At 41.8% G+C, this 26,734-nt stretch overlaps 2 protein-coding genes and 1 long non-coding RNA gene across 10 annotated transcripts in view; 1 reads left to right on the top strand and 2 right to left on the bottom strand.

Moving 5' to 3' along the window:
- Window positions 1-4,336: 4,336 nt before the first annotated feature.
- On the bottom strand, window positions 4,337-7,111 carry LOC125434118. Its single transcript, XR_007244737.1, has 2 exons — window positions 6,283-7,111; window positions 4,337-5,822 (listed from the first exon to the last, which is right to left on the bottom strand). It is a non-coding gene; the product is annotated as an uncharacterized LOC125434118 (long non-coding RNA).
- A 1,106-nt stretch (window positions 7,112-8,217) lies between these two features.
- Window positions 8,218-21,429, bottom strand: LOC125434418 (mesotocin receptor-like). Of its 6 annotated transcripts, none has more exons than XM_048499771.1 (5): window positions 21,120-21,429; window positions 20,013-20,171; window positions 12,767-12,917; window positions 10,501-11,661; window positions 8,218-9,118 (listed from the first exon to the last, which is right to left on the bottom strand). In XM_048499771.1, the coding sequence occupies exons 4-5, from the start codon at window positions 11,405-11,407 to the stop codon at window positions 8,919-8,921; spliced, it is 1,107 nt and encodes a 368-aa protein (XP_048355728.1). In that variant the 5' UTR covers window positions 11,408-11,661; window positions 12,767-12,917; window positions 20,013-20,171; window positions 21,120-21,429; the 3' UTR covers window positions 8,218-8,918. The 6 variants fall into 6 exon arrangements, with proteins under 6 accessions (XP_048355728.1, XP_048355726.1, XP_048355724.1 ...); XM_048499769.1 differs by lacking the exon at window positions 21,120-21,429 and adding an exon at window positions 20,266-20,591; XM_048499767.1 differs by lacking the exon at window positions 20,013-20,171.
- Window positions 21,430-21,457: 28 nt separating this feature from the next.
- PNPLA8 (patatin like phospholipase domain containing 8) overlaps window positions 21,458-26,734 on the top strand; it is a 46,896-nt gene continuing 41,619 nt past the window's right edge. The window contains exons 1-2 of one of the 3 annotated variants that reach the window (XM_048499764.1): window positions 21,458-21,586; window positions 24,181-25,345. In XM_048499764.1, coding sequence (XP_048355721.1) covers window positions 24,266-25,345 — 1,080 coding nt within the window. In that variant the 5' untranslated portion in view covers window positions 21,458-21,586; window positions 24,181-24,265. Of the gene's footprint in view, window positions 21,714-24,180; window positions 25,346-26,734 lie in introns of all 3 variants that reach the window. The other 2 variants (XM_048499763.1, XM_048499765.1) reach the window with 2 other exon arrangements.

Here is a 26,734-nt window from a genome sequence, read left to right as displayed (position 1 = left end):
GTGATTCTGCTAATGCAAGAAGTTGTATAATGCCTAGCACTATCTAGCACTATCTTCCCTATAAATTATAGTACCCAGAAATTAGTTGCACAAAATATTATACTAGTGGAAATAAAGCAGGCTTACAAAATGTGTGACTTAACACAAGCAGGTTTTTTGTTTGTTTGTTTGCATTTCCACTTGCACAAAAGTTCTAGCACATGGAAATATTTCAGGTATAGGAAGAGGAAATATCCAGCAGTCCCTAGAGTTAGTCATGCTTGCTTGAAGGTTTTCACCATTTAAAAAAAATCCCTCCTCTGTTTGCAAGGGGGGGCTTAGCTTTGAGAATTGGGGGGGCTGTGGCAGGGCAGAGGCAGAAAAATGAATGTTCAGTTTCACTTAGCCTGATCATTGTTTTAAAACATTAACTGCAAAACAGTTTGCTGTCATTTGTAAAGGAACTGATGCCTCTGAATTTAGGCATTCCTTTTAGTCACAAATAGTCAAGTTTCTGTCCTTACGCCTCCACCCCCAGCCTTTGAAAAATCAGGGATTTGGTTTAAAGGACTGAAGAGACATAAGTCTTAGACAGCTTTAAACTTTAGAAACTCTTTCTGCCCCAAAAGAAGTGGTTTCTGCAGAAGGCCAAAAAGCTGAAGTGGTGTTAAGAAAGGGACAAATCTAAAGAATAATCGCTCCTCTGAATGCCAACCCCCCCTGCACTTGTACAGAGCTTTTTCCTCCTTACTACACAGCAGACAAGCACATTAACCTGCCTACTAATAGGAGATAATTTTTAGACTGGGTGGAGTGAGGAAGGGAAAGAGAGAGAACTAGCTTGTTCTGGTGGTTAACGTGTCAAACTAGCATTAATTACAAATCATAGATTATCTTTCATGTACGTTTTCAGTACAAATTCTGTCTGGTCTCCATGGATTAGCATATTTATACATCTTAATTTGATTACATAATCATTGTAAACAACTTGTAATCCACATTCAGTAGCGATATAGGTCTGTATGACTATGGTGATTCTGGGTTGTTCCCTTCTTTGTGAATCATTGTAATGTGTGCTTCTTGCCATGTTGGTAGTAATTCTTTTCAACAGGTATGTTCATAATATCTTTCATAGCCAATTCATCCGGAGTGCCTTTTTAAAATTCATCCAGAGTGCTTGTATAAAACTGGATAAATTGATCTTGTATTTCTTTCTCCACATGAGTGATGTTTATTTCCTCTCTTAATTCCAGTGATTGTCTTTTTTCCCCATTTCCTTCTTTAAATAGGTTCTTTCCGCACAAACCAAATAAAATGTATTGAGGCAGGAAATAAAAAGTTTCATGCATGGAGTTCCACATGGGTTTTAGCACAAAACATTTTATTTCCTGCTTCAAAACGTTTTATTTGATTGCTGTTTCCAAGTGATCCTTTCCTGAAAATGGTTTTCTGGAAGCATTTCTTTTGTAAAACTGTTTTCACTTGCTTTGCTAATCTCTTATAACATTTCCCACACTGCTTTGCTGTCCTCGGACTTGCTTATCAGTGCCATTTTGTGAGCTCTCACCAGCAGTCTCGGGCTGTGTTTCCATCACTTTAAAAAAATGGGGGGGGGGGGTCTTGACTACATAGCTATGTACACATAAGCCCTACAGAATCACAGTACAAGGTTTTTAAAACTTGTAGCATCAAATCTACAGATCTTGTACTACTAAAATCAAAACGTCCTAAAGTGTTTTAGGAGTACTAAAATCAAAATGATGGAATTGTTGTTATAGTTCCTTAGATATACCTTCAGATGACAAAAGTTGTGCGGCTACTGCCTCTTTACTGACTATGTAGAACAGCACACAAGTCAGGTCTGTTGTGCCGGAGTTGCAAAAGCAACACTAGCTCAAATCCTGTATTCTGCAGAGCTGTTAAGGCCCTGTTCCCTTTGGCTTCCTTTGCATCTGTGTCATCCAAGTGCATGAACCAGTTTTAAATGCTACAAGGAATTTTCATTGTCATTCATGTACAGCATACATTTGGTTGTTCTTTATACATGAATCAAATACTTCTGAAATTATATTCAACACATGTTCAACTAAACATGTGATTAAAACCCTCCATTTATTCAGGTACTGGTCCCCATTTTTGTTTAAGTGAATGCACATTGGCTCTTTCTTACAAACAGATGTATGCTTGTACATGCAGGATGTACATGCATTCACTAACACAGGAACAAGGCCATAGCCTTATTGTAATGTTATGATAGAAGCATGATCTAGATGTTTGTGTTCACCAACACTGTCTTTATAAAATAGTAAATAAAACAAATGGCACTCAAACAATCCCACTTAAAAATCACAGCTTGTGACTATCATGAAATTGCCACTAACAATTAAAAATAGCAACATGTGCTAGCCGTTCACATATTTTAATTGCTGCTTGGAATATGTAACATTACATCCTCATTTTAGAAACCCATACTTCAAACTGGAGAACGATTTCTTACCTTCCAGCAGAGAAGTCTAGTTTATTCTATACCTACCCTTGCATTCCCTTGATTACAGAACAATAATTATTTATTAGAAAAACATGAACATAAAACTTAGAAATGGGATGGAAGCAATTGTAGGATTCTTTTTTTCTTTCTGAATCCATCCCCCACCTTATTTATCGCATTCCCTGCAACTCCACTTGTATTCTGTTTCTTAGACATGTTTTCTGTGAGTCATCCTGATCAAATAACATTTCTGTTTTTTCTTGGCGTTACATTCTGCAGAACACGCACACACACACCTCCTCCTCTTCCTCATTTGTTACAGGCTCCTGCTGGCTCCCTTCCTATTGCTTTGAGCTTCAAGCAATCTTGCCAGATGACTTGAAACTTGAAGTATACAATTCTGGATAAAAGTAACACATGGAGATTCATCTGTTTTGTATTATCCTCTTTAAACATTTTCTTCATTTCATAGAAGAGTATAATTTATCAGTACCATTATTATTTCCTTCCCTCTTGTTAATTTGATTTTGTAGGATCAGATTTATCAGATAACTTTTTGCCTTTCTTACTTTCTTCACAAATTATGGCAGCAAGTTGGGGGGAAATGAGGATGAAGAATGGCTGGTAGGGGAAAGGTCAATTGCCCCTTCTCCATGTGCGTTTTCTGCAGCTCAAGATCATTTGAAGGGTAAGGAGGCACCCCAGCATGATGTCTGGGATGAAAATTGATGGCTCACATGCTTGAAAAACAGATCTCGCAAACAATGTTTTTGTTGTCCCTGATGATGCCTACAGCTGTCAGCTGAGCAGAGTAGACTCAGAGTTGTTTGTCTGATGCTGCTATAAAGTCTGAGAGTCAGAAATGTTAAAGTCCCTTGAGTCAAATTTGTTCACAAATAATAATTCTGGAACTAAAGCAGGTGTGACAATGCCTCAGATAAAAAGTTCACAGTGTGTAAGCAGAAAGCACAATTGCTAGTACAGATTGGGATCTTGCATCTCTGCTTGCAGCTCACCCTCGCCCCCCCCCCCCCACAAAAAAAAGCTGGCTTCAGAAACTTAGGGGATATTCCAAAATACCCCCAGAGTAGACTTTCCACTTGCAGAGCAGGACCTTTGGATCTAGGCCAATGCGTTTCGTTTCTTTGACTTACTTGGCAAAATGCTACAATGTAGCCTTTCATAAAGTTGTGTTTACTTGCAGAGTGGAAGGTAGGGGAGACAAGAAGAATGCTTTGCAAACTTTACTCCACAGCTGGATTCAATAGAATTTTTCTCCTTCCCTCCTTGAACAAATAAGGACTGGAAGTTCTACCAAATACAATCACCATCTGGCTCAGTTGAATTTTTGTAGGATTTTTAGCAGTGAAAGAAACAAACAATAAAAGTTTTGACCTTTATAGGTCTGAATTGACACATTTTCTAATATAAATATTTACAGGTATCAAGTTGATAGCCATAATCTTTGACCACAAATGTTTTTTCTTCAAGAATTCTTGCTACTCTGTCTGTGAGGATTTGTCTTGTTAGCACAAAACACGAATACTTTTAACCTCTTTTTATTTCTTTTATTCAATTTACATGCCACCCTTCCCCTTGCATTTTACCCAGGAATTCAGGTTTTGCTGGGAATTTGGATCAGAAAGGTTACAATCTGTGCAATCCTTTGCAGCGTTAATCCAGTCTAAGCCCATTGAAATGAATGGTTTTAGACCAAGTAACTCTCTTTAGGGCATGTTTTTCAAGCTTGTTCATGTTGTCCTAAACAGATCAGAAGATTCCCAGGCAAAAAATTACTGACAAAGCTCTTCACATAACATGCAGCTCAGTGTGAAAATGCGTGCAGCTCTGAATAAATTGTCAAAAACGAAAAGACAACATATTTATTCAACATGAATATCACAGCTAAAAATGTCCATTCCCTTCAGAGAAAATGCACTGGTATGATGGCATGGTTTACATTTAAAAACTAAGAGCTCCTGTGTAATCTGTATGCACCTCTACTAGAGCCATATCAGTCTGAGAATTCATCAGCCACTCTTAAGAAATAGCTTGGCCCAGGATATTTTCTTTAGTGTCAGATACCAAGCCCCAACCCTTGTGCTGTTTACATTAATAAGCAAGACTTCTTTAAAATAGAGTTAAAGATGTTATACAGATTGTTTATCAAAGCTCAATGCCTAAAAAAATTAAAAATGCACTCTGATTTATTAAGCTATGTCATTATTAGTTGTATATAACAGATTATACTGTGTTAAGTACACTACAAAAAGAACTGACAACACAGCTTAATTTGCAATGTTGCTTTGTATAATCGGCTGTAGAAACAAAAAAGAAATTGAACTAATGTGCATAATACATGCATAGATACATATATACTCCAATACCAGCATCAGAGCTGGATTTATACAGGAATTAAGTCAGTTACAGTGAGAAGCTCAGACTATGAGGCCTAAATATTGCTAAAGATATTTCTAAATGTCTCATTTTATACATTTTTGGTAGCAGTGTGGGACCACTTAACCAACCTCTGTTTGTCCCTTGCCTTGAAAAATCTATGGAGTCAGCCGCTGTGTGATGGTACTTTTCACCACCATGAGGTCTTTTGGCATCATTTAGGGCCTCAGTACATCTTAATTGGGCCCTGAGTGGCATTTGGTGAATGTTAACCAGGTGAAATAAAACTTGATGAAATAAAACAAAATTACCAGCGTGTTAAGTGACAAGAGTGCTGTCTTGCTTGAAGACCATTAAAACCAAGAACACTGTCCTTGATTCATTTCACTTATAGAGAAGAGTAGGAAAAGAGATTTTACAGTCTGTAAACGTGTGAATAGGAAACAAAAGTTTAGTGAACATAAGCATGAATCTCAAAAGTGTGGCAGTACCGTGGATGTAACTGCTGTTTTGAGCATTCTGAGATGTTCCTTGTGACAACCATTAATGAGTGAGGAAAGAAGCAATGTGACAGAGCATTATATAAGTTGGGTGTGTCTCCTGCAATTCTAGGGAAAAGTCATGGTAACAATCATACTCACCAATCAATGGTGAAGTGGTTTAGGTGCTAGGACGAGGGCTCTGTTGGTGGTGGGGAGAGTTTGAATAAAAAGATGACAGCTATAGATTATAATGTCCGTTAAACTGGGAGTCTCTAATGAGTACATTATGCCATTTAGAAGACATGAGCTGAATCTTTAGGGGGAAAACAAACCTTTCTATGCACAAATATACAGCACATCTATGGCTATGTCTTCCTTTTGTGAAATACCTAGTCAAATATGTGTTCTTTATGTTAAACAACAAATATCTGTTACTTAAGCAGTGATATTAACATGGCTTTAAAAACATACAGCATCTAAGGCCGTTTCTGCACGGCCCATTTATGACGGCCTGGGGGCGCCAAAAAAGGCGCCCCCAGGCCGCCGTTCGCACAAGGTGACCTGACTCTTCTTCCCTCCCCCCAGGGCGGCGTCAAGCCGCCCTAAACAACAACCCTTTAAAGGGTTGTTGAGAGGAGCGTCTTGGCTGATGCGCGTATTTTGCCCGCCGGAAGACGCTTTATCTCCGGCTCCGCCCACTCAGGTGTCCTCTCGTCGCCTGCAAGGGCATCGCGGCCCGCCCACACTGTCCTCCGACCTCCAGGGGTCGGAGGAGCAGCGTCTTTAGGACGCAGGCGATGAAGGTCAATGAAGCGGGAAAAAACATGAAAAGTACGACTCCGCCCGACCTCCTTCGCCTGCTAAACTGGCGTTGAAACAGGCGCTACGCCGCAGAACTCCTGCGGCATGGGGAACCTCTAACTTTGCGTCAGCGACCTAAGATAATCACATGATCTTTACAACACAATTAAAAAACTGAAACAGTGGAGCAGCTGAAGATCTTTATCTGGCGCTATCTTGCCTTCCTCTGAGAGAATATTGAAAATACCACCTATGTTTGTTTAGGTTTAGGCCATATTCTTAAAAATGACATACTGCTAGCAATAATATTGACAACATATAAAGAAACAGATGTAAGTATAAAGATAAATCTGGCAGGCCTTCAGATTTCTCTAAAGATACATACACATAATTTATTTATAAGAGAACAAAATAAAAGCTGTTTGCATGTAATAGTTTCCACCCTTTATTCTAGTAAAATATAGAGAAGAATAATAAGCAACTTGCTTCCAATGAGAATTAGATCATTTGTCTTGCAATAGAATTAGGCTTAGCCAATATTCTGAGAAATCCTAAGCAAAGTTGCACCTTTGTAACTCCACTGACTTCATTGGGTTCTAATGCAAATTATACAATGCAGTATGGAATACTGTCCATGCAGCTTCAAAATGAGGCAAATAATTCCCTCAATGGCCATTTTGGCTCAGGAAAGAGATGCAGATGGGGAAGGTAGGAGCCCCTCCTCCTCCCACACAATAGTCTTGAGCCAAATTGCCTCCCCTGTAGACTTTTTAAAATCTGTTCCCTGCAGCTGCTGCATAGAAACAGAAAAAGTGAGTCCCATTCAAATTCCAGAGGTATAACCTTTTATAAGGAGCAGCAGTGGCATAGTGGTTAAGAGCAGGTGTACTCTAATCTGGAGAAACCGGGTTTGATTTCCCGCTCTGCCACTCCAACACATGCCAGCTGGGTGACCTTGGGGTAGTCACAGTTCTTCTGGGCTCTCTCAGCCCCACCTACCTCACAGGGTGTTTGTGGGGGCGGGGGGGGGGGGAAGGAGATTGTCAGTCCCTTTGAGTCTCCTTACAGGAGAGAAAGGGTGGGATATAAATCCAACTCTTCGTTTTAAAAATCATATTGTGCAACTTGGCCTTACAATGGTGTAACTCTGCTCTGGGTTACACTGCGAAGGCTACTAAAATAATGAAACTATGTCCTCTGGGCATTGTGGGTACAATAAGCTGTGTTGTAAGTCAATAACCAAGCCGATAGAAAGCAAATGTTACCATGTTACAAAACTTGTTTGTAGAGCCAAAGGTCATGTCAAGAAATGAATGCCTGTGCCAAGATTTTCAAAGGATAGTGCCAGTAATTGATTCATGCTCATAGATCAAAATATGGAGACTGCCTTTACAGGAAAGGAGTAGTAGTGGAAATTTGGAAGAAAAGAACATGGGAAAGTAGGAAGTCTAATTTAGAAGTGATCAATTGCAGCTTTCATAGTGGGCCAAACAATCCTAACCTCAGTAGCCCAGTCCACAAGTTACAGTGAATGCAGGTACACAGCCCGTGTATACTTGATTTTTTGTATGTGCATGGAATACTTTTCATGTTATACTCAACACATGTACAGCTGAACATGTGACACAAAATCTGTGTTGGCTCTTTCTTATTTTTAATGCTGTGGTGCTTCCTGAGTCAATCTTATTTCTCCATAGAAGAAACCTGTAATGTTTCTCCTTTTATAACTGAGACTGATAGGTGTTGACTTACATATTACCTATTACAGACCCACACTGTAATTAATACAATAACACTGAAAGTAAATATGCATCCCTTTTACGCATAAAGGTGCGCAGCAAGGATAATTGCATTTCTCCATACTGTCTTTTGGTTGCATACACAAGATTTTTAAAAGTTGTGTATGCATGAACATTGTGTTACCAAGAACATGAGTCTGTAATGTGGCACAAAGCATGAAGCAGCCTTCAGCCTACACATAGTTCTTAAAATATTATTCTGTCCCAGACCAATGAGGCATATTGGATCAAAACATGGAAACATACCATGATTTGGATCAAAACCACAGGGTTAGATTCAATGATGCCCTTTTATTCAAGGAAGGTGTCCGTCTGTTAGCAAAATCTCTTTCCAAGAAAGGAAGGACTCCTTCTACGAACAGAATACACCACTGGTTTCAATCCCAAATGGAGCCAAATGTATTGCTCAACCTTAAAGCACATTATCAGGCACAAAGGAGGGTTAATTACATTTGCAGTAGATTCTTTATAAAAAGGTTCAAGGGGAGATGGGCATGGTCCCTTTAAATGTTGTCAGTCATAGTCTTCTCCTCTTACTTTTTATTTTCTTATCACATTTTCACAAATGGGGTAAAGAACTTCATTTCACTTTCCTGCATTTGTTAACTACAGTCTAAAGCAACACCACAGCCAAAAGAGAGCCAGTGTTGTGTAGGGGTTAAAAGTGGTAGACTCTAATCTGTAGAACTGGGTTTGCTGGAAGGTAACAGTCCATTTAGAAGGACCTGGAAATTCATGTATTGAAATGTGTAGATCCAGTACTGAATGTTGGACATGCATGTTCAATTTTTCCTTTTAGAGTTTGACCTTTTCATTGTTCAGTGACCTTTTGAATCTTTGCTTAGCATTTAAAATATGTGCATATCATACATGAAAACCAGCTCTTCCACTATACACACTTCCCAAAATTAGCAAAGTAATTTCTTGAAATGTGTCTGCACAAACTATAAACTGTAATACCAGTTGCTGTTGTTATACTGATGTAATATTGTCTTCAGTATCTTTCTCTCCCAAGTTAACACTGCCTGTATTGGTGGACTCCTCATGAGCAGCGATGTTGTCCACTTTTTTCTTTGAACAGTGTGGTATTTGACCATAAAAGTACATATAAATCCATGGGTTGACACAGCTATTGAGATTCCCTAAGAGCATAAGAACAGCTATTACTGGACCTGGAAGGAAAAGAATTTACATGTAATTCACCAAAGGTACATAAATACATTGAAATAATTCCATTGATCTTCAGCATATTAATTTACTGTTCTGTTATTGTAATTTGCTTTTGAGAGAGGCTTTCTAAATGTCTTCTTGCTTCTATACATTTTCAAAATCATGTTATTGGTCAGTCCATTGCTCATATTTTTATATGTATTTTATACTATTTCTAATTGAAAATGTTAGTGAATGAAGGAATACTTTTAGCTTTTCCAGTTTTTCATAAAACATTCATTTAAGAGTACAGCAACTATATAGCTTAACCACATTGCTATCAAATAGCTCAAGGTGGGATTCTTAATAACATTTTTCCATGCTGTCAGAGTAATTTGAACGCTTAATGAAAACACTTCAGTGCTTTACATATTTAACCTGTTATACTTGTCAGATTGGTGCAATAGATTTTGTAAATTTTATGAAAAGACATAATTTTTATATTTGAAAAGATGCAATTAAAATCTCAATAATATTCCTAAAGAACATTTCTAATGTTCTTTACTATTATAAAGATATCACTTGACTCTTTTTATGAGACAAAAATGTCTTATTGGTAAGCCATATGAACAGAGATAGGATAGTTTTCACTCTGGCTTGTCTCAGTGTGCTCCCATGTGCCTTATTATAAGGGAGATATCATAGCATCCCATTTCAAGAGCATGTATGCCCCTGTGCCAGTGGCATAGCGCCAAGGGGGCCGGAGGGCATGACTCCCCAGAAGCATACGCTGGTGCAAGAGAGCTTGGTAGGCGGGCATTTTGGGCGTTGCTCCAGGGTGTGACGTGGCATGGCACAGGGTGCATGCATGCCCCGGGCGCCATTCCCCCTCGTTCTGGCCCTGTCCTGTGCTTTGAAGAAGTTAAAATGGCAGGACATGTATTGTGGCATAGCCCGATATACAATGTCCTCAGACACACTTATATTCAGCATATACTCCCCAAAAAGTTCCAGGAAGAACTTCTGGCTGACCTTGGGCTTGGAACCTTGGACACAGTCACAAGATTCTGTGCAAATGTCAGGATCTACCAAGTATATTGCTGAATTAGTGTATAGCTTTATATTTTTAATACTTTTATTGTACTTTTTATTGTATTTTTACTGTATATATACTTTTAGAATTGTTTTGTTAGCTTGTCTAACTCACTTGTCTTTAACTGTAATAAATTATTCTGTTCTGGGAGGAGGAAGATAGATGCAAACATGTTATATTTGCAAGGATTAAGCATAACCAGGAAAAATCATTGATACAAAACTAAACTTTGCTCTTGTGTACTGATAATCCCAAGGTATATATGTGTAGCAATATGATGATGGGTGTGAAATCCTTCATGAATTGTCTTACCTTCAGTTCTAGCATCACTGGGGTGCCATGCAGTCCACAACTGTGCAATGAAGAAAGGTGACCAACAGACAATGTAAGCGACAACAATCACCACTGTAATTTTTATAGTCTTGATCATGGCATTGGACATACAGTTCTCATTACTTGCCTGGGATGGCAATATCTGTTTCTGGTTTGTTACTTGAAATTGACTGTAGTTTTTCAAGCTCACATTCATTTGGACTGCTCTGCATATCCTAACATGGCATATAGTCAGGATAGCTGCAGGAAGGAAGAAAATAGCTACAGAGATCCAAGTTACATACAGCTTTGTGCCCCAGGGCTCAATGAAGTCTGCTTGACAGTCAAAGATACCTGGAGATACTTCACTCTTCTGAAAGATAAATACTTGGGGAATGCTGAAGGCCAAAGAAATTAACCAGCTGGTGCAGATGGAAGCATTCCAAAGAGCTCCTTTCTTTTGGAAGGGTACCATAGGGTAACACACTGCTTGGAGTCTGTCCATTGCCATAACCACTATCATATAAGTGGAGGCAAACATGCTGAACAACTGGAGATAGCTGGTGGTTCTGCACAGGATATCTGGACCCACAAAAACATCTGTAATTTTCCAAAAAAGCTGAGGAAGAACTAGAAAAAATGCAACTGTCAAGTCTGCAATGCTTAGATGAAGCAAGAACACGTACATCCTAGACAGCTTCATTCTTCTCTTCCATAGCACCAGTATGAGAATGAAATTGCCTATGGAGGCTGTCATAAATAACACTCCTAGTACAGCAATCTCTACCTGAGCTAACTGCTCATCTCTTGGTTGCCTTTCAGGCAGACCTGTGGTGTTTGTTGAGTTGCGAAAATGAGTACCAGGCTGGTAGATGACATCTGGAATTGAAAATGAGAAATTCTTCATAGTGTACACAAACTACTTTCTAAGTTCGCTACCCTTGATTCTGGTTGGCAGCTGTGGAGGGCGCTGTGGAGGATGCTGAGAAATACTCCACTTGTAGTTTAGGTTTCAGGGTCTCTTGAAGCGTGTGAATTCATGGACCAGTACACTTGAAACTTTAAGAAAAAGTCCTCTCTCTTCTGCGAATGCCAAAAAAAACCCCACCACCTTTATTCAGTCAATAAGGAGCTCTTCATGTAATTTGGCACTGTAGTTGTCTTTACCAAAAGAAAAGTCAGGAAAATATATTTAAAGAAAATAAACCACCCAGTTCCATCAACATCCTAAAAAAGAACATTCAAAATGTTTATGCATTTACTTAAGGGATCTTTGCCAAATATCTACGTGACAACCATGTTCTTCATTTTAATACCCATTCTCTCCTAATTAAAATATTTTGTGCTCTTGGACTGGATTCTTCAAGATTCTTGGGTTTGTGGGACAAAAAATAGAAGAGTGTAAAATCAGCATATTCAAAGAGAGAAACATGTCTCTTATTTTTCTTTTTTTTAATTGAGTGCATTGACCATGAAAGAAGACTGCTCTAACAATCATCCTCTCTTTTCCAGTTTATCTTTTCTTCATTTTTTTCAAAGAAAGGGGCACCTGGAATTCTTTAATAATACATTAATATGAAAATGATTATATATCCGAGGAGGGCTGCACAGATTTTAATGTGGTGAAAAAGAAAATGTAGTGAGAAATGCAGATGCAGAAATAGATCTGAAGCACTATAACTGATCTGATCTTTGCCATTAATGGCTACAATCTGAAAAATTGCTAGATAGGTTTAAGGAAAGTATCCTAGTCTTTTCTTTTCTTGGTGTGGGATAAATTGTTTTAGCATGGACAAAACACTATTGCTTCAAAAACTCGTCTCTTCACACATTCATATTTCTAAGATGTGTACCTTTCTAGGAAATGCTTTGGTATATTCATTAAAAGATGATGTAGGAACACAATAAAAAGTGCTTAAAACTTTTCTATAGTTACATTCACCAAAGAGTTGAGATTGACTGAGATTTCCCGAGTGTACATTCATGAGGAAATGTAACAGATTGCTTTGCCCCAACAACGTGCAACACTGACAACAAGACTGAACGATCCCACACATTTATCAATTAACTGTGCTGAGGATTTTGGTATACATGCATTCAGGTGGTCCCCTTCACCAACCTAAACACCAGACAAAATTTGTAAAGCCCAGCACACAGTTTCTACTTTCCTAATTTCACACATCTAAGAGAAATAGAACGTAGCAATCTGCCAGCTAAGCACTTCAAAATTCTTTACAAATTCATTTTAAAGAGTTAGAATACTTACTTAGCTTGCAGAACTGTTGTCAAGTCTAGCCAGTCAGTATTTGTAAAGCAAGATTCACAAATTCCTCAAAGTAACTATTCCTCCTGCTTCCTTACAGCTGCACAGCAATAGCCAAATGGGTAGAAAATAAAGCATTTCTCTAGCTTTGGTTCTGGAAGAAAAGGGGATGTCCTTGTATCAGTTGTCATGAACACTCTACGTACTTTGGCTTTTCTTGGGTCAAAAAACTTCTCCAGCTAGCACACAGTTTGTTCTGATGTGATTTTTAAGAATACTGCTGGAGAACTGCTAGTCCACATAATTCCAGCAAATGGTTCCCTTTAATATAAAATTTTACAATAGGGTTCTTAGAAAGCAATGATTTGTATTCCTTCTTTATGCAATGTTACATATTAAAAATTGTAAATACTAAAAAGGTATGCTAAAGTTCCTAAAGTAAAAAAGAAACGGCCACAGACTGGGCATGTGAACAGTATGTCACAGGACAAAGCATGTCCTTGATCTTTTTTTCTTTATCCGAATAAATGTTCTAAAGGAGCACTTTTCAGTGTTTTGTTGGAGTTTTGCTATTTAAAAACCCTGTTTTGGATTCTTTACGTAATGCTGCCAGTTGGCATCAGGCAAGGTTCGGCCAGGTAGTCCAAAGGTCAAGGCAGGCAGCAAGGCAAAGGCATGGTCAGACAATCCGGAGGACACTGTAGGCAGTAGCCAAAGACAGTTAGGTAACAAAAATAGGCACAAACCAGGTAAGGCAAGTGGTGGGATAGTCAGCAAGACTGCAGATAGATAGATTCCCACTGCCAACTGCCTCTTAGCAGCATGGAGGGAGTTTCTCTATAGATGTCACCTGTTCCTCCAAGCTGACTCAGCTACTCTACTCATAAGAGGTACTGGGTTCCAGATCCTATGATGACTTATCAGTCACTTCCAGTATTTCTTTAGCAAAGAAGCTGTAGGCTACCAGGCGCATAATCATGTGTCTGGTCCATGCCTCAGCCCTCCTGTGTCTGGTTCATGCCTGAGCCCTAGCCTTTTGCCTCTTCTGCTCCTGGGGTACTTTGGGAGAATGTGCTGGCTCTGGTTGCAAGCAAATCAGTGTTGGGTCTCCAGACCTGATGGTATTGCTGACTCATGGAACAGTCTGGTGCTGGCTTAGGGTCCCTTTGGGAAGACCCCGAGACCCAGGCCTCCTGGGAAGTGTCTGACAAGTCAGGGCTTGCAGACAGGTTGTCCTCTTCCTCCAATTAGGATTCATCCTCACATAGTAAAATGGGATGGTCCTTGACAGATATTAAGAGTAGTTGCCCACATTACCTTTTAAATGTGAACTGTGCCTACTCAGGCCCTTCGTATTATTTGAAATTGTTCAAGTAGATGTAAAATAGACTTTCTATTTTTCTCTGTAGAGGAAAAATATATTGGCCACAAACATCTTAAAGCAATGATACAGAAAAAGAAAAGATGAAAACTGGCTAAAAATAGACTTTGAAATATTGGAAGATTATTGTAATATAAACACCACTACTAGGAATGGATGGATTGCGATGAGATGTATGTCTGTATAAAAGTAGGGCCATTTCCGCACGGGCATTTAATGGCGGCCTGGGACGGCTGAAACAGCATGCCGTCCTCCAGGCCATCGATAGCACAGAGGCGCAGCTGCATCGCGCAGCAGCCGCTTCGGCGCTCGCTCGACCACCATTTTAAGCCGGCGTTTCCCAGTCTTAAACCGGGCGCGCGGTGACTTGGGAATAGCCGCTAACTTGAAAGCCGCTGTCCCGGCCGAGCGGCAGCAGCTTCAAGACTCCCTCCCTCCCGGCACCTGCCTTGTCCACTGGGCCTCCGGTACGTTGCCGAGGCCTGGGGATACGCGCTACCCGCCCCGCTAAGCTGGAAAGGTCGCGAAGGGCCGAGGTTGGGGCGTGTCCCCAGGCTCCTCGGGCGACGATGCCGGAGGCCCGGGAATGCACGCTGGGGGGTCAGCCGGGCCCCAGCCCAGCGGCGCCAGCGTCCGGACTTTTTCCAGGACCGTCCCATCTTACGGACAGTCCCAGCGTCGTCGAGGTCGGGCGCATAAATCGTCAATGCCGGTTTCCAGCCGCTTCCGCCTCCGTGCGGAAACGGCCTAGGATTATAGAAACAATAATATTTATAGCCACATAATGCAGAATTATGGATGAACAGTATTAGATACTCTGCAAAATATCAGAGTGTCAGATTTTCCACCAAGCGACTTCAAACCTGCGTTGGTTTCCAGATATCTGGCATGTTTTTTGCTGGAGTCCAAGTTTTGTTGTAAATATTTCCTCACCATACCATGAATCTACCACATTAGCATTTCTCCATAAGATTGTGTGCTTGCATGCTTGATAATGTTAGATGGTTTTTGATTCTCCACTCAAGGAGATGTTCCAGGGGGAGGACTTCCTAGATTTATCACCTGTAGAAGATAACACACTAAATATCTATGGCAATCTTGCAACACTGGCTTTATTTACGATGGACAAATAGAGCATAAGAGGTGGCAAAAAGATCCTCCAATAGACCTTCTGCTCTACATCACAGTAAAAGAGAGATCTGGCACCCCTTTCTATTCCCACACACAAATAAGGATCTGCCCCCTCTCCTCACCTTTGAAAGGTTTACTTTTCCCAAAGCTCTGACAAATACTTCAACAAGGTTATTCAGGAACTTTCTCAACAATGAGCCCAAACTGAGTAGTAAGTAGTGTCACCCCTACTAAATATTTCTGTAGCTGGTCAGAAGTAATGTGGTCAACATGTTGGATATTGAGGTTCCTAGAAAATATGTACCTCTGGGCAATCAGGTCTTGGGTAAGGAAGGTTCAAAGAGATACAGCAAACAGATACAAAAAGGGCTTTGGGATATAGTGGTTTATCATGGCAAATGGGCAGTGCCCCACCAACTCAAGCTTCCCCCAACCTCCTCCTGTCTCTTTTCTGTCCTCATGGGACAGACAAGAGGGAAACAAGCTGTCAGCTAAGTCTGTCTTCTCTTTGTTTAATTAAGGCACCAAGTCCCTCCCAGCAGAAGCAGAGGCCTTTCACCCTCTTTAAACCAGGTTCCATAGAGCAGTCCTTAAAGCAGGGCAATATCCATGAGGCTGACAAGACTGAAGCCTAGGGGTCCTGCAGGGTCTAGGGACCTTTTTGTTTGTTTGTTTCTTTGTTTGTTTGTCTGCTGAAAGACTGATACCAGCACCTTAGGGCTTAGGCCTTTCTGACAGGTGTTGACAGAGTGAGCATGCAAGGCAGTTGAGAACAAGTCGCAAGGCACTCATAGTCAGCTGAAGTTTGTTTTGAGTCAATGGGGACGAGGGAGGAAGACAGTGGGCCAATAGTGCACTAGTATCAGGGTTGTGACATCATGTTGCCTCCTTCCTTATTATATCTCCATGAATCATACAGTCTAGTCATGACCTTGGTTGTGTGTGAGTAAAATTGTGAGTAAACTTATTTAGGAGACCCTCAAAACGGATATAGGCCTATGTACTGTGGTCTAGTATCTCCTGTACCAGGGTCAGGTTGTCAGCTGTAGTGGAGTGAAAGACTGAAGTGCCAGAGGGAGCCTGAAGTACTGAAAGCCTAGGTCTCGGGCTAATACGGCCCAGTCTCTGAGTCCCTTTTTGTTACTTAGACGAGAAGACTGGAGGATCAATATTCACATAAGTGTGCATCTTCTGAGAGCCAGCATGGTGTAGTGGTTAAGGTTTTGAACTGGGACCTGGGAATCCCAGGTTCAAATTCCCACTCAGTCCATGGAAGCTTGCTGAGTGATCTTGGGCCAGTCAGTCACATATTGTCAGCCCTGACTTTGAACAGTACTTGGATGGGAGACCTCCAAGGAATACCAGGGTCTTGCTGGGGAGGTAGGCAATGGCAAAATGCCTTCAAACATCTCTTGCCTAGGGGGAGGGGTTGCCATAAGTCAGCTATGACTTGACAGCAAAAACAAACAAACAAAAGCATGTCTCCCATTGAAATCTTGATGCTGCAACAACCACAGAATGAAAAAAGATTATCTCTCAGTGTGGGGGTGGGGGAAAGGAAGAGTTGTCCTTCAGCCTTTTTCCTGTCTGAAAAGTTGGAGAAATGAGAAAAAAGAGTTGAGAATTTCAAGGGTTAGGGCCCTTGCTAATACAAACATGTTAAACCATGGAATGTATGTCCTTTACTCTGCTGAAGTGGTAAGGGAACAGGAATATGTTTTATGTATGAGTTTTAAATATAAGCTATTTAAAACTAATTTTAATTATTAAAACCATAAGAATGTAAAACTATAAAAATTAATACACAAATACTTATGAAAAAAGAATAATAAAATGATGGTAAGATGAGAGTATTCATGTGGGAATATTATTCATTCTGAACTTTTTGTATAGTTTCAGTGTGCAATATCACAGCGTAAACGATCATGGAAACAATTTACCTTCATGATTTTAGGCTGCCACCTGGTGTCTGAATATATAATTCCAATATATAATTTTGGAATGATTGGCTTTATTTGTTTTCTTTTTTTACTAGTGTTGGTGGCCTTACAGTGAAATCCTAAGAGGGAGAGGGTTGAATGGGCTTAGGGAACCAGCTGATCTTCACACCAGCCTATTTCAGAGATATACACTTCTCTCGGGCACTGGTATTGCCCTATTGTGGCTGTACACAGGTACAGCCCAGCCACAGTACTTTGCACCGACATTGCTGTGGATGGATCTCAGGGCATGGCCAGAGTTAGTCTGCTCCCTAATGCCTTTCAGCTCAGAGGTATAAAGCTGCACCAAGAGAAAAGGTGGTCAGCCCATATATGTCCATACAGCAAAAAAATGTGCCCTTCCCCCACTGCCACAAGCATGCCCATGAGGCCACAAGCGGCACTGGATGCCAAATAAGTATGTGAGCAATCAACTTCCTCCTTTGTGCTGGCCAAGCCCCTCCCCCCTTCAGCACCCAATAGCAGTCTCCTGCCAACCCTATTAAACCCCCGGGAAGGATGCCCCATTACTCATGAAGTAAGTCATGTGGCACCGGACACTGTCTGACAGTTCCCTGCTATGCAGACTTAGAGCAAGTGCCAAGATACTTTGGTGGCAAGAAAAGTTGACATGGTGCAAAGATGTGGTTACAAAGCATGATTTGTGCTCTAGGTCACTCAGTAATCACCATCAGATCATAAATCATGTCCCCAGTCATAAATCTGACTACAAAAAACATGGATCAGCATGGCTCTGATGTTTCATGGCACTGCAATTGTGCCAAAACATGATTCCAAAGCATGGAATCTTGTGGATCCTTGGGATTTTCAAAAATCACAAATCCGCTGCATTGTTGCACCAAAGGGGTGCAAAACCATGGTTGCAAAATGTGGATCTTCATGATGTTTGCACTAGGTCACCCTGAAATCACCATCAGATCACATATCATGTCCATAGCCACAGACCTGTCCACAAAAAAAAAATGGATTTGATTCTGCATGGCACTGCAATGGTGCAAAACAAGACTCCAAAGTGTGGATCCTCATGGATCTTTGGAATTTTTGTTTTAGCTCACATCAAATTCACCATCAAATCACATTACTGTAGCCCAAATTTGATTACAAAAATAACAGATATGCTTCATCATGGCCCTACAGTGGTGCAAAGAGGTAGTTATAAAGCATGAATCCTCATGATTTTTGCACTAGGAAATCCTGAAATCATCATCAAATTACATATGTTCATGGCCATAGATCTGAGCACAAAAATCATGAATCTGATGCTTCATGGCACTGCAAAAGTGCAAAAAACATAGTTCGAAAGCATGGATCCACATGGATTCTTGGGATTTTTTTCAGGTCATCCCAGATTCATCAGTTCCAGATTTCAGTACAAAAAGCATGGATCCACAGTTTCATGACACCACCACATCAAAAACATAATTCTGAATCACGGAACTTCACAGATCCTCAGGATGTCATCATTATGTCATCCCCAGCTCACCATCAGTTCCCATATCATGTCCAGCACCAAGATTGCGCTACAGAAATCAAGGATCCGCTGCTCTGTGGTGCCTGCAGTGTACACAAACATTGCTCCAAAGTGTAGATCCTTAAGGATCTATGCAGTGGTGGCGAACCTTTGGCACTCCAGATGTTATGGACTACAATTCCCATCAGCCCCTACAATTGGCCATGCTGGCAGGGGCTGATGGGAATTGTAGTCCACAACATCTGGAGTGCCAAAGGTTCGCCACCACGGATCTATAGGATTGCATCACTCCAAACACACCATCAAATCGCATATGTTGATAGCCAAAAATTACACCTTCCCCCTCCCCCAAAAAATGCAGGTCTGCTGGTTCGTAGTGCTGCACTAAAATGTGGTTCCAAAGTATAGATGTATACTCTGGATTTCAACTTTTAGCCACTCCCAAATCATTATCAAATCACATATTTGGCCATGGCCACATTTTGAACTATAGCAATCTCTGAATCCTTATCTTGGTGGCTCCACTATGATGCAAACATGTGGTTCCAAAAAAACCTAATCCTCATGGATGCATAGAAATTGTGCACTGTGTTATCCCAAACTCATCACCAAATTACATAGCATGACCGTAGCTACAGATATTAGTGCAAAGTGTTCGAGAACATGTTTTTACACTGACAGTGTCACAGTGTGTTCGACATGTGATTTTAATGTCACAAGTTCTTGCCATGAACAATATAGGTGGGTGGATAGTAAAGCTGTGGATGAGTGAATGTTGTAGTACAAGCTGTGGCCATAGACATGATATGTGATTTGATGGTGAGTTTGGGGTGACCCAATGCAAAAATTCTGAGAATCTATGATTGGGAAACATGTTTTTGCAACATAGGTTTCAATGAAGTTGTGGATCTATGATTTCTGTGGCTTGTGGTATGATATGTGATTTGATGGTGAGTTTGGGGTGACACAGCGCAAAATCCCACGGATCCATGGTTCAGAACCATGTTTTTGAACCATGGTGTTGCCACAAAATCATAGATCCATTATTTTTGTGGTATAGCTGTGGCTGTGGACATAATATATGACTTGATGGTGAGTTTGGGGTGACCCAACACAAAATCCTAAGGATCCATGTTTTGGAACCAAGTTTTTGTGCGATGGGAGTCGCCATAAATTTCATTCCAGTGTCAAATTAATGAGGATTCGTTTAGAATTATCTGGGTCTGACGTTCACCCAATTCCTTTAGTTACCAATTAACCACTGACTCGTTCAGTATGGCTGCAGAAGAACAATTAGCATCAAATCCTTTGTTCTGAAACGAAGAGACTGAAATCCTAAGAACACTTTCCTGGGAGTAGGCAGCCGAAGCGCATCCTTCCTCCTCTAGGGCCCTTTCCAGGGCCGCTTCCTCTCCCTTCACCCGCCTAGGGGGAATGAAAACATGCACAAGATCACCCTTTTTAAAGAACCAAGTTAGCCAATGAACTAAACTTCAAAGCGAATAGTTTCCAATCATACGTAGCAGCAGCAGCTCTCTCTCGATAATTTCAGAAAGTGGAACTTCTGCGCTTTCCCTTAAGTAGAATTTATTCACGTAATACCGCGCCCCTTCTTCGAGGAAGAAGTAATGATCAACAAGAACAGGGGTCGGGAACCCGCGGCTCGCGAGCCGCATGCGGCTCTTCCGCCGCTGTTCTGTGGCTCCATGAGCCGAGCCGGGGGCCCCATCTTCGCCCGCCCTGCAGGAAGCAGGGTGGGCGCATCACTCGCCCGCGGCCGGCCAGGCCGTGCCACGGGCTTTGCCTTTTGCCCGCCCCGCTGATTGCGGGGCGGGCGCTTTCCCGCCGGCCAGACAGGCCGAGCCGCCGGTCCCCTCTTCGCCCGCCCTGCAGGAAGCAGGGCGGGCGTATTTCTCCCCCGCGGCTGGCCAGGCCGAGCCGCGGGCTTTACCTCTTGCCCGCCCCGCTGATTGCGGGGTGGGTGCTTTCCCGGCGGCTGGCCAGGCCGAGCTGCCGGTCCCCTCTTCGCCCGCCCAGGCGGGCGCATTTCTCCCCCGCGGCTGGCCAGGCCGAGCTGCCGAGCCCATCTTCGCCCGCCCTGCAGGAAGCAGGGCGGGCGTATTTCTCCCCCGCGGCTGGCCAGGCCGAGCCGCGGGCTTTACCTCTTGCCCGCCCCGCTGATTGCGGGGTGGGTGTTTTCCCGGCGGCCGGCCAGGCCGAGCTGCTGGTCCCCTCTTCGCCCGCCCAGGCGGGCGCATTTCTCCCCCGCGGCTGGCCAGGCCGAGCCACCGAGCCCATCTTCGCCCGCCCTGCAGGAAGCAGGGCGGGCGTATTTCTCCCCCGCGGCTGGCCAGGCCGAGCCGCAGGCTTTACCTCTTGTCCGCCCCGCTGATTGCGGGGTGGGTGCTTTCCCGGCGGCCGGCCAGGCCAAGCCGCCGAGCCCATCTTCGCCCGCCCTGCTGGAAGCAGGGCGCATCTCTTGCCCACGGGCTGGTTGCCCTGCAGGCGCGGGGGGGGGGGTGAGCGGGCGTGGGGGGGGCGAGGGAGCAAGTCGGCGGGGGAGCGGACGGGGGTCGTGCGAGCGAGTGAGGGGGTGAGCGTGGGAGGGTGAGCCAAATGGCTCTTTGAGCGCCCGACCCCTGAACAAGAAGTACTGGAAATTCTCAAACTTGGTCTTTCGCCTTTCAACAGCGCATGACTGTACAGCGAAGGTCACACGCATGCGTGCTAGTGAAATAGGAGGAAGTTCGCTTCTGTAGTGGGCCTGCCGGTCGGGAAACTGCGCGTGCTCGCCAACTGGGAAGAAAATGGCTGATGGGGCCGGGGTTCCGGGTTTTCAGGTCCGTAGTCCAACTGAAGGCTGAAGTTTGTAATGACGACCTGTTGACATCGGCGGGTGGTGAATGGTAATTGCGAGGCTACCCCAGATACTGCCTGATGTTGTCTCCTCGTTAGTTTGATATTCGTGTATGTTTTCTGTTGCTTTTTCTGACAGTGTGTGTATAGGAGTCTAAATGTGAGGTGTCTGTTTACTTTTCCTTCGTTACGTTAAAATAAACGCTATATTTGTTTTGACCCAATAGCTTGGGAAGCTTTTTCATTTGTATGAAAGCTGCACACCCATTTCAACCAGAGCATCCCTTAAAATTTGCCTTGTCCTTAAGATATGGCTTCTTTGTTCTCTTCTGTACTTGGGCGAGTAGCCTTGATTCGTTAAGGGAATGAATTTAGGTAGTCTTCGGCTGGTGTCTTATACATTGTTCAATGCACATCAACGATTTCATCATATATGTTTGATTGTATTGTGATAGATCTTTAAATGTTACAGCACATAGATACCTATGTAAATTGAAATCCCAAAGGCTTTCCAAATTACAGCTCATTCTGTAACACAAATATAGTATGATGGTATAATATGAGGTGACAGAAATTGGAAGAGAAAAACAGGAAACTGATCTGTACACAAAGAAGGGGCAGCGGTATGGACAGAGGACTGAATTAAATGGCTACTGAGTGAAATCACAAATGGAAGGCGTCCTTGGCTGCATTTTTGCAGTCAGTGAGAGATTGGCATGGGGAGTGATATAGGTTTCATCATGGTAGATAGATCCCTCTATCCCATTTGACATTTTGTCTGAAAGACTCAGCAATCAGTATTGGCTATTTGGAGACATGTAAGTAGATGGGTAAGAGGGGAGAAGAGCTGCTTTCATCAATTTGGGATTGCCATTACCAGCCCACTATGTTTTGGGTTTTGTCCCTGATAAATCATTGTTCCTCTTTGTGCTCTCTAAGAAGATTCATCAGAACTGAAATAGTAAATATTGGAACAGAATCAATAGCAACCTGTATCTTTAATCAACATCCTTATATAAACATGTGCTGCTGTAGTTTCTGTTCTCACAAGTCTTTGGTAGTTATATTTACATAAAGGACAGGTATGTTTCTCACCCTGAAAATACATATGTCATTATCAGTTTGTCCCAAGAGCTCAGAGAGAGCAACCTGAATCTTTAGGCAGTGTGCTGTGTGGTGATAGGGTCTTGAAATGTCACACTGAAGGTTCTGTATTGGAGAGCTGATGGTTGTCAGCTGGCCAAGAGCAGTTAGAACTGCATCTTCCAACATCTATTTAAGTATTATTCACAGGGTATTTTAGTTACCATTATGTTTTTGTAAATAATATATGTATTTACATATAATCTGTTGTGGAATTATTCCTGTCCTTGGTCTATTGCTTGTCCCCTTGCCGCAACAGCTCCTGCCACTGGAAGGCTGGTAAACTTTAGGGTGGGAAGGGAGTTGCAACCTCCTCTTCCTCCACCTTCTGCTATCTGGTAGTCTGAGCGGGATCTGTGGTTTATTTAAATAGCCAGTGGGTGCCACTCCCTGTTGACCATTTCCACCCCACTTGGAAGTCCTGGAGAGTGGAGGAATGCTCTCATTGACCTGGACTGGTTTCTTTTACCACCATTAGTCTGATTTTGTGCCAGATGGCTTTGTGCCAGTCATCTGACTACTGAGCTGACTCTTACTTCAGAGACCAGCACGTTCTTATCACATGCCTGTCAGGTTGCTTCTTTCATCAGGAGCTGTCCCTGCAACCTTACCTCAGCTCCAACCTGCACAAGCCCACCCTAGGTGCTCTTTGGCTTGGATGGGTGGCGGCAGGCCAGCCTCACTCCTGTCCTAGCAGGAAAGGTAATGGTGTCCCAATGGAGTATGGTTGGTTGGTGGCACAAGTGGGTTGTTTTGGCTGCCTGATGATGTGATGGTGGAGAAAGAGGGGACTTGCGTTGCTGCAGGTAAGATCATGTGGGATCCTGCTACCCAATATCAGGCTAATATTTGGGGGCCACATTTCTTTTATTTTTTTAACTCTTTCAGTAAAAAGAGCTACAGATTTCTGTATACAAGGAAACTTTAAAGAAAATCTTATTTATTTATTTATTTTTGGCTTGCCCAAACTGATCCTCTTGATTTAAGTGCATTCCAGTGTACAATATAGACTTTAGTATAGATTCCTTGTATCATTTCACAGACTACAACTATCCATCTTCCTTGAAAGTATTGATGGAAGAAACAGGAAGTAATTTGTAGAGAATATTTTTGGATGTGATATGTCTTGCATTCTGGCCCTGATGAGTATTTGGATGGGAGACCTCCAAGGAATAAGTGTGTGTGTGTGTTGGGGGGGGGGGTGTCTTGGAGGCAAGCAATGTCAAACTATGCATTAGCTGCCTTTTTCTAAGGATATCACACTTCTGATGATAGGTCCAGTGATTACTATTGGTAATTTGTTATTTTTTTGGTTTCTTCAAGGGTATAAATTTGAAGAACACCGTAGCCACCTTTGGAGGGAAAGAAAGATTATGTGTATTTGTCTGACATGTTCATTTCAACAAACTAATATTCTTGATCTCTTCTGTTGCAGGTATCCTGGTGAAAAGTGATGTTTCCATTTAAAATAAGATTTCTGGAGGGAAAGAATATTTTGAATACTTCAGTATTTATAAGTAATGTCAATTCAGTTGCCTTTAAATACTTGTTTGTACTTTGTAATCAGTTCAAAAAACCTTTGGGTTCAGCCAAGGACCTGGCAACTTTGCTACTTGTATAGACCTAAGCTTTTCTTGCAGATAAACTATGTTATCCCTCTTAGAGTTTTCTATACATATAAACCACATTGTCAGTGGAGTAGAGGCAAAACACTGTGGTATAAGTGTCTCTACTGCCATGACTTTTTGCACTTCAGCATTTCAAAACTTAGCACTTCTAAACAATTAGCAAACAATCGTATGTCACGATTTAAGAACACTTTAGAATCTGTTTCAAAAGCTGTGTCTGGAACTCATAGTGAACTGGTTTCACGTTTAGCTCGTCTAAAACCACGTTCTGGTATACTGAACAAATCGACTGGAGAAAATGGGCAGGGAAATACTTTTCATGCTACTGTAGAAAGTGACAGACAAACTAACATCAGGTCTCAGGAAGATTGTGATGATAGCTTAGATATAAAGAAGCCGTTTACAGCAAGTGGAGACCTAGAGTCAGGTGGTATTCATCAAGGTTCACTGAAAGATCTTGCAGATCTTAAAAGCAGCCTTTTTCACATTAGCTACTTTGCTACAAACTTTGGAGAAACATACAACTTTCTTGCTGGTCACATCAATTGGTATTTTAGTACTAGTGTTATGGATAAAGAGAAAAAAGGGAACTTGTTCTCACCCAAATCAGAGACTCAAGCTGGAAAAGCTCTTGATTCACCAGGAGAAGATATATTAAGTGATGAAAATAGACTGAATGCAGCATCGGCTTTAATTCCTTCAGCTCAGTCTCCAGATTCTGCAAAGACCAGCACCAGTCCTCCAACATCCAGCAAAAAAAGTATTGCAAATCTTCTTTCTTACCCCAGTAACAGTGTACAAGCCTTTGTGGATAGTTACATAGGAGGACTTGTGCCCAAATTGCGCTCTGATACAAAATCTGCTTTGCAAGAAAAAATCAATGTACAGGAACCTGAGGAAACTTTGAAAGATGATGAAGAGACCAAAAGTGCAGAAGAAAAAGAGAAGAGGCTGTCTCTTCAAAGGGAAAAGGCAAGTTCTCTCCACCCCATCCCTCCCCTTAACCTTATAAAACCATTTTACTGGGAGGCAGACAAAGCAGAAACCCATGAGGAAAACTGCCTGCTGTTGATTTCCTATAGTAGGTCTGTGTCTATTGATTTTGCTGTCTTCAGTGCTTAGAATATTTGAATGAAGATGAATTATTTTAGTTATGGCTGTCTAAAACCATTTTTGTGTCAAAGAACTTATACCAAGACTTATGTAGTATCTATCATGAGTCAAGTGATTTTAAATATGAAGTGGTGCTCTGTTTACTTTGGGATAAGTTCATTAATGTTCATTAGAGCTCTGGACCCTATACTGATACATGCCTAAAAATTCCTATCTGAGTACCTGGGCACAATTTTTGCTTGCCACAGACAACCTAATCTTACTATAAGTCTCAGGTCTACTTTTTAAAGAATTGCCACATTAATATATGTGAAATATATTTAGAGCTGCGAATTTCACATATGAACACCAGTGAAATTAAACAGTTTCTGTATCTGGGAAGAGGAACTGTCTGTTCACCTTTTCGCCACAACACAAAAAGAAATTACTGATTACACAAAGAAAGTTAGATCTTGAAAAGTGTTGGTCAGCATATCTCCTATCACATATATTTCTGTGATTTAAAAAAAATGTTAAAAATCCACGTGGTTTAAGAATATTGTGGGTGTTTTTCAACATGATTCTCTCAGCCATGATGATTTTCCCTTCATGCATCAGAAACAGTGAGCACTGACTCAAGAACTCATGCTGAAATAAATGTTGTTAGTCTCTAAGGTGCCACTGGACTTCTGTTAGGTTAAGAATATACTTTATGTTTGCAGCAAGCGACCATGGATATTTACAAATATGTATAGGTGTTGATATATAGTGTATGGTTGTGAAATTGACATTTGGTTTCAAAATGAATGTTTATTTCCATAAAGGAAGCAATGTTAATCTTTGTACAAAAAGAGTAGCCTTGTAAAATCTGGACTAAAACTTCCATGTGAGTTTACAAGGATATAGTCTTTGTGCAAACTGTAGCAGGATACTTGAGTTGTTATAGTTATTAAAAGATTGTGATTTAGTGAATCTTTTACAGCCCACTCCAGAGTGAGGGGACTGAAGGCAGTTGTGGAAGTGACACGGCCCAATACAGGCGAATTTGCCCTCCCTGGGGCTTTTATCGTGGTGGAGACTAGACCTCTTGGTTCCAGAATAAACTTGCTGATCAGCAGCTGCCACAGCCTCCTGAAATGCCCCAACGTGGTGCAAAGCACCATGTCACCACCCCTGCCCCTCTGCTGACATAATGGGGCCATTCCAGAGATGTGGCTAGGGGTGGAGCTGACGTTAGTCTACTTCCACCCTGGTATTACCTCCTGCGAA

The sequence above is a fragment of the Sphaerodactylus townsendi genome, linkage group LG06, assembly GCF_021028975.2.
Source record: "Sphaerodactylus townsendi isolate TG3544 linkage group LG06, MPM_Stown_v2.3, whole genome shotgun sequence".
Taxonomy (NCBI): Eukaryota; Metazoa; Chordata; class Lepidosauria; order Squamata; family Sphaerodactylidae; genus Sphaerodactylus; species Sphaerodactylus townsendi.
This window is presented reverse-complemented; position numbering and strand designations above follow the sequence as displayed.

What these genes read in the sequence shown, in the direction of transcription:
- LOC125434418 (XM_048499771.1), bottom strand. Translation starts at nt 11,407, where the DNA reads ATGAAGAATTTCTCATTTTCAATTCCAGATGTCATCTACCAGCCTGGT. An exon ending in CAGTGATGCTAGAACTGAAG is followed by an intron (nt 9,119 to 10,500) that starts GTAAGACAATTC and finishes TTTTCCTTCCAG; the next exon opens with GTCCAGTAATAGCTGTTCTT.